The 7,123-nt window shown below is 62.0% G+C and overlaps 1 protein-coding gene across 5 annotated transcripts in view; it reads left to right on the forward strand.

Annotated features, from left to right (window-relative positions):
• Positions 1-5,920, forward strand: part of DNMT3A (DNA methyltransferase 3 alpha) — a 37,095-nt gene extending 31,175 nt beyond the window's left edge. For all 5 annotated transcript variants that reach the window (XM_085057273.1, XM_085057275.1, XM_085057276.1 and 2 more), the window contains 7 exons: positions 171-316; positions 588-678; positions 787-935; positions 1,047-1,132; positions 1,601-1,670; positions 1,915-2,033; positions 2,114-5,920. In XM_085057273.1, the coding sequence (XP_084913399.1) occupies positions 171-316; positions 588-678; positions 787-935; positions 1,047-1,132; positions 1,601-1,670; positions 1,915-2,033; positions 2,114-2,255 (803 nt within the window). In that variant the 3' untranslated portion in view covers positions 2,256-5,920. The remainder of the gene's footprint in view (positions 1-170; positions 317-587; positions 679-786; positions 936-1,046; positions 1,133-1,600; positions 1,671-1,914; positions 2,034-2,113) is intronic.
• Positions 5,921-7,123: the final 1,203 nt, after the last annotated feature.

Consider the following 7,123-nt stretch of genomic DNA (forward strand, 5'->3'; position numbering starts at 1 on the left):
TCTGTGGGATGCCAAGTGGATGTCCCTGTGGGCAGAATCTTCTCCACTCCAGGAGTTCACACCAGAGGGGAGCAGGGAAGGGAGGTGGCCCTGGGGTGGTGTGACGGGTGGGGACAGGGCTGGGGGCCTGTTGTGTGTGCACATGGCCCACCTCCCACGGCTCCCCACAGGCCTGCTGGTGCTGAAGGACCTGGGCATCCAGGTGGACAGGTACATCGCCTCTGAGGTGTGCGAGGACTCCATCACTGTGGGCATGGTGAGGCACCAGGGCAAGATCATGTACGTCGGGGACGTCCGCAATGTCACCCAGAAACACGTACGTCCCGTTCTGCCACCCAGCCCCCGACCCCTGTCCCTGCTGGCACTGGGACCCCCAACCCCCCCAAGGCTGCTAGAGCTACAGGAGCATTTGGACAACACTCAGGCACAGGGTGGGATTGTCGGGATGTCCTGTGCATGGCCAGGAGTTGCACTCAGTAATCCTGGTGGGTCTCTTCCCACTCTGGGAGCTAGGCCACCGTCATCCCCTGTGTTCCCCTGGCCATGGCAGCGCCCGGCTCAGCGGGGGTCTCCTCTCCCTCTTGCAGATACAGGAATGGGGCCCCTTTGACCTGGTGATTGGGGGGAGCCCCTGCAACGACCTGTCCATCGTCAACCCAGCCAGGAAGGGGCTCTACGGTAGGAGAGGGCTGGGACTCCACAGGGGTGGGGCTGGACCCCACTGCTGGCCCCCCAGGGCTGACCAAGACCCCCAGCCCTTACCCCTCCCCTCCTTTCTCTTCCCAGAGGGCACGGGGCGCCTCTTCTTCGAGTTCTACCGCCTGCTCCATGAAGCCCGGCCCAAGGAGGGTGATGACCGGCCCTTCTTCTGGCTCTTCGAGAACGTGGTGGCCATGGGGGTGAGCGACAAGAGGGATATCTCGCGCTTCCTGGAGGTCAGTGCCTGCCTGGGGTCACCCCCCTCCAGCCCCGGGAACCCATAGGTCCTGCCCCCACAGGGAGGGGCTGCCCAGCCCTGCTGACCTTTCCCACTCTCCCTTCTTCAGTCCAACCCCGTCATGATTGATGCCAAAGAAGTGTCTGCAGCACACCGGGCACGGTACTTCTGGGGGAACCTGCCTGGCATGAACAGGTTGGTGAGAGCAGCCCAAAGCTGAGCCCCTGACTCTGGAGGGTGGGTTGCATCTCTGGGTCCTCCCCCAGCCCACATGTGGCTCTAGGGGTCCCCTGACCCTGGTCAGTGCTGGGCAAGAGCAGGAGTCTCACAAAGAGGTGATGGCACACCCTAGAAACCCATGGTGGTGCCCCCATGGAGCCAGGTGGTCCTGTCGCCACTCCCTCATGCTGGAGGGGTGGCACTAAGCTGTCCTTCGTGTCTGTCTTGGATGTTGGCTGTGGTGGCCCACAGCTAGTGGCCATGGCTGGGCTCCCACGGGAATTGGCTGCTTCTTGCCCATCACTTGCCACAGACCCCCAAAACAGCTGTGGCCACCTTGTGCCCCCCACAAACCCCAGCTGGAGACCTGCCCTGCACCCGCGGTAGGGGGACAGTATGGGGACACAGCGCTGCTACCTCCTGCCCACCATCTCTCCCCGCCAGGCCACTCGCGTCCACCGTCAACGATAAGCTGGAGCTGCAGGAGTGCCTGGAGCATGGCAGGATAGCAAAGGTCAGCCATGAGTGGGCAGTGAGGGGCTGAGGGGGTGCCTGAAGGGACAGGATGGGCGTCCCAGTGCTGTCACCAGCAGTCTCAGGCTCCCCGGGGTGCAGGGTGGGGGGTCTTGTAAGGGGGAGGAGGGATCAGCTGTGGTTCCCGGGGTGGGAGTCACCCGCCTGGCGTGTGTGGCCTTGGGGGCTCCAGTGTGCCAGGGGCTTCATCCCACCCTGGCCTGACCAGCCTGTGCCTCTTGCAGTTCAGCAAAGTGCGAACCATCACCACTCGCTCCAACTCCATCAAGCAGGGCAAGGACCAGCATTTCCCTGTGTTCATGAACGAGAAGGAGGACATCCTGTGGTGCACGGAGATGGAGAGGTACTGCGGGCACCGGGGCCGGGGCTGCCACACCCAGTGCCGCCCACACCCCTGACCCCTCCCCGTCTCGTGTCCCACAGGGTCTTCGGCTTCCCCGTGCACTACACGGACGTGTCCAACATGAGCCGCCTGGCCCGGCAGAGACTGCTCGGCAGGTCCTGGAGCGTGCCGGTGATCCGCCACCTCTTCGCGCCCCTGAAGGAATACTTTGCCTGCGTTTAGAGATGGGCAGGAACTGGTGACACATGGAGCGAGTCGGAAACAAACCCATCCACGCCAAGAGAAGTGAACACACGGAATGAGAGAAGAGTCAGCACCCAGAAGAGAGACGGGATTTCGCAGCCCGACGGGAACCCAGCACACGTCTCCCCGAGCGAAAGGGGTCGGTGTCCTCTCCTGAATTTCCAAGGGTCAGCTTTAGCTATCGAAAAACAAACAAAAACCACAAAAAGCAAACAAACAACGAAAACGGCGCAGAGAAACAAAAACGAAATGGAAAAAAAAAAAGAAAAAGAAAAGAAACAAAAACCAAAACCATTTTTTTTTGGTAACCTTTTAATTTTCCGCTCTTTTCTGGCTGGGTTTTCCTGTCGGTTTGGTTTCCACTTCTCGGAGCAGCAGGCGAGACGAGACGCCGTCGCCAGTGCCGCTCTCGGAGAGGGGGAAACAGCAGCGGGAAAGCCCAGCCGGGAGGGAGGCGGAGGCAAAGGAGATCCGCTCTGCTCTGAGACCCGCTCCGAGACCGCTCCGCTCCGTCCGCGCCAGCGCCCGGCCGGCCCGGCCCCGGCTCCGGCAGCGCTCGGCGGCTCCAGTGCCCGGCGGCTGAGCCTCGCTCTGTTCCACCAGCACCGCTCTCCGGTGACATGGAGCCAACCCGGCAGGGAGGCCGGGAACACACACACCACACACACACCTTTTCTACAGTATTTTGGGTGCCTACCACACGGAAACCTTGAAGAGAGCAGATCCTAGAAGCCGCTGTTACCTCTTGTTTACAGTTTATATATATATGATAGATATGAGATATAGATATATATATATATAAAAGGTACTGTTACTACTGTACAACCTGACTTCATAATGGTGCTTTACACAGCGGGGTGAGTCGAGACATCAGCTTCCACGTTGCCTTACGTGCCGGGCCTTTCCGAGCGAGCGGCAGGGCCGGGGCGGCCGGGCGGAAGCGTCTCCATCCCGAGTCATGCAATAACCTTTTTCTGTCCCAAACGGAAGCGCCTCGGCGGTGCCCCCTTGCCCCGCTGGCGCCACCCCACAGCGTACTGGTGCTCTTCTGCGTACGTGGCGTCCGGCAGAGCCGATGCTGGGTGTCCCCCAGCGGCACGGGGGGTCCTGCCCCCCAGCCGTGCCCCTTGCCGCAGGTGCTGCCCGCCGGGGCGGCGCGGGGCACGGTGCTGCGGCCGGGCTCTCGCCAGGGGTGGTGGCGGGGGCGCCAGCAGGGCAGGGGGGATGGAGCGGCGCCGGTGCCGGAGCGCGGCCGGGGCGTTTCCGGCATGGCACGGGGATGGCTGCAGGTCCCGGACCCTGGTGCTACATCCGCGGGGCCGGGCTGATGGCAGGAGGGCGATGCCCCGGCGAGCCGGGATGGGACCCCGGCAGCGTCACCGCGGCCGCCGGGCCATCGCTCCCCTGGCCACGCGCGGTTTGGAGCGAGCGCGTCCCCTCGGTGTCCCTCGCGGGGTGGCCCCGTGCCCCGCTGGGGGGTGACGGGTGCCCGCGGGGACACTGCCGTGGCGGTGGCAGTGGCGGTGTCGGGCAGCCCCGGCCGCAGGGCCAGGAGCTGCGGTGCGAGCGGAGCGCGGGCAGGTGCTGGCAGTGCGGTGGATGGTGCTACTGGTCTGGCGGCTGCAGTGCCGCAGGGTCCGGCCCGGTGCAGCCCCGGTGCCCGCGGGGCGGCCGGACCCGGTGGGGCAGGGACTGGTGCTAGGGCACGGGGAGGCTCCCGGAGGGTCTCGGCCCGTCGCTGTCTCTTCTCTAACTGTGAAAGGTGCGGGTTCCGGGGGCCGCGCTCGCTGCGGGGTGCTGGCTAATGGCAGCGAGCCGCGGCCCGGACACTCTGAGGTGCTGGGACCGACGGCGGCGGGGCAGGCGAGGGGTGGCCGCGGGGCCCCCCCACCTCCCCTCCCTCCTGGTGCTACCGGGGGCTCGGGGGCCCCTCTGTGGGTGCGGGGGGCGCAGGGAGTTGAGCCGGAGCAGGTGGCCGCAGTGGGGGCACCGCGGTGCCTGGCTTTGCCGGGGGGTGAAAGTGGCAAGGAGGGATGGTGCTGACCCCGGGCACTGGGCAGGGCGCTGGGCTCCCGCTCGCTCCCGGGGCCAGATGGCACAGGATGGCACAGGATAGCACAGGACCACTGCACCAGGCACAGCTCCTGCCGGCTGCTGTGTGGGCCTGCACAGCCCCTGACCCCCTCTGTGGGTCTGGCGTGGCCCTGGGCATCCTGTGTGGGGCATGGAGGGCACTGTGGGTCCTGTATGGCTCTGCAGCACTGCTGCAGGTCCTGCACGGCTCCACGGCACCGACGGTGGGTCCTGCATGGATCCACAGCAGCGGCTGTGGGTCCTGCACAGCCCCACAGATCTGGATGCAGGTGCTGCATGGCCCTGCAGTGCTGTTTGCAGGCCCTGCGAGGCCTCACCGTGACAAATGCGGGTCCTGTGTGGCCCCACAGCATCATTTGTGGGTCCTGCGTGGCCCCGTGGCACTGGGTGCTGATCCTGCATGGCCTTGAGGTGCTGGGTGCTGGTCCTGAACGGCCCTGCAACGCTGTTGGCAGGTCCTGCCGTGTTCCTGCACACTGGGTGCTGACCCTGCATGGCCCTGCAGCTCCAGGTGCTGGTGCTGCCCCATCCTGTGGCACTGTTGGCGGATTCTGCACGGCCATGTGCTGGGTTTGGGGGTCCTGGCGGACCCCCGGGGCCACACTGGCTCGGCCCAGCCCTGCAGCACTTCCTGGGACCCTGTTGGCCCTGCTGCACCTTTGGGGGGCCGGGTCCCAGCAGGTGCTGTGGCACAGGGGAACGGCCCGGCGCGGTGTTGGCACAGCCCAGGCCGTGGCACAGCCAGTGCCCGCGGGAAGCAGGTTCCTGCTGGGAGCAGGTGCCGGCGCTGGGGGGAATGTGGGGACGCCTGGGGCAAGAGTTCCGTTTTTAACGTACCCGACTCACGTCTTTTATTAAAAACAACCAGACAAATTCTGTTGCACAGCCCTAGATGAAAACTCAACACAGAAAGGCCTAAATTCCTTAAGATCCGCCGAGGGAGTGGGGACAAACACGGTGCTAAAACATTTTATTAAAAATATATATTGTTAAATTAAGTCTGCTGTCTGGACAATGACTGTTTTGTTTCTCGTAGTGGAGTTTCAAAGAGCACTATTATTTTACTCTTATATATTATTATTAAAAAAAAAAAGAAAAAAGAAAAAGGCATTTTAACTTTGTACTTGAAAACTAAACAAGAGATTTCATGTGTTTTAGCCTAGACATTGAAGTAGCTGACGCTTAACTATTTGTGGGAATCATGTACTCATCATCCCGAGGAATACGCGTGTAGAGCTGGTACCCTCCTTCCTCCCTTTGATTTGGCTCCGCCGCCACATTCCCGGCGCCGCCGCGGCCGCCCCGGCTGCTCTCCCTCCCCTTTTCCCACCCCAAGCCCGAACCCCCCGGTTTATTTTCTACTTCTCTCTCGGTTCGTTGCCCCTGTTTTTTGTTGGTTTGTTATTTTAGGGTCGCTTCTCTATTTATTGCCGCTGAACTGTGCATTTCACGGCCGGAGGTGCCGCGGGCACCCGGCGCTGTTGTATCTGTGTGAGTATTGCTCGTGACATAGCTGTTCTGAACTAATAAAGGTCAATGCGTGCAGCAGATGTAGGAAGTCTGTCCGTCCCGCTTTCATCCCATCCTCCTTATCTTTTTCTTTGGTGCCCAGAAGAGTATAATACAGACGAGCTCCTTTCTAATGTACTTGTGCTGGAGAACACTTGAATAAATGTCCTGTTTTGTGCAAAAAAAAAAAAAGAAAAAAAGAGGAAAAAAAAAGAGAAAAAAACCTCTCGCTGTGGTTGTGTGGTCTGTGGCTGTCATGGTGGCTGAAGTGAGGGTGGGGTGCTGGTGGGTGGGGGGATCCCAGCATTGGTGTTGGGATCCAGGTGCTGATGGGGTCCTGGTGGTGGTGAGGCCCTGGTGGGACTCTGGTGACTTTGGGGACCTGGAGGGCTCAGTAGGTGATGGGGTCCAGGTGGCAGTGGGGTCCCAGTGCAGTGAGGTCCCAGCCCAGAGGTGACTGGGGTCCCGATGGGGTCCCAGGGGGTTCCCAGTCCCGGGTGTGGGGGGCTGTGGGTTGAGCTGAGCTCCCTGGGGCATTAGGGGCCTTGGCTCACACAGCCCCAGGTTGGGGGGCTGCAGAGCCCCCAACAGAGTGGGAGCTTCCATTTCTGCCCCATGAGCTGTGGGTCAGGAAACTGCTCTGTGCAGCTCCTGCACAGCTCCTGCCTCAGTTTCCCCTCCAGGTGGACAGTGAGACTCCTGGGGTCTCCCCAGTCCCTGTGCCAGTGCCCGAGGTGATGGGGTCTGGAGCATGGTCAGGGGGGTGTGGGGTTGGTGGTGGGCATGGGGTGGGCTAGCAGTGGGTGTGACAAGTGTGACAGCTTTGGGACCTGTGCTCTGCTGGGGGATGGCCGAGCAGGGGCCGCAGGGCACTGTGCCAGAAGAGCCTCCAGGCTGATGGGGGCCAAGGTAACCTCATGAAGGACAAAAAGGCCAAGTGTCACCTGGGTCGGGACAACCCCTGGGGTCAATCCAGGCTGGGGCATGAATAGGTTGAAGAGCAGCCCTGGGAGAAGGAATTGGTCAGTGAGAAGCTGGACACAACCCAGCCCAGAAACCCCTCGGTCTGGGACTGATCTCCCAGCGTTGGCAGCAGGAAAAGGGGGACTCTGCCCTGCTGTCCCACTCAGATGGGACCCCACCTGCAGAGCTGCCCCAGCCCTGGGGCCTGTTCAGAGTTAAAGAGCACAATTATCTGTCTCCAGCACTGTTAGGGCCACAGAAGGGAGGAATTTGTTACAGGA

This window comes from Lichenostomus cassidix, chromosome 3 (genome assembly GCF_008360975.1).
Source record: "Lichenostomus cassidix isolate B80296 chromosome 3, HeHo_3.0, whole genome shotgun sequence".
Lineage (NCBI taxonomy): Eukaryota > Metazoa > Chordata > Aves > Passeriformes > Meliphagidae > Lichenostomus > Lichenostomus cassidix.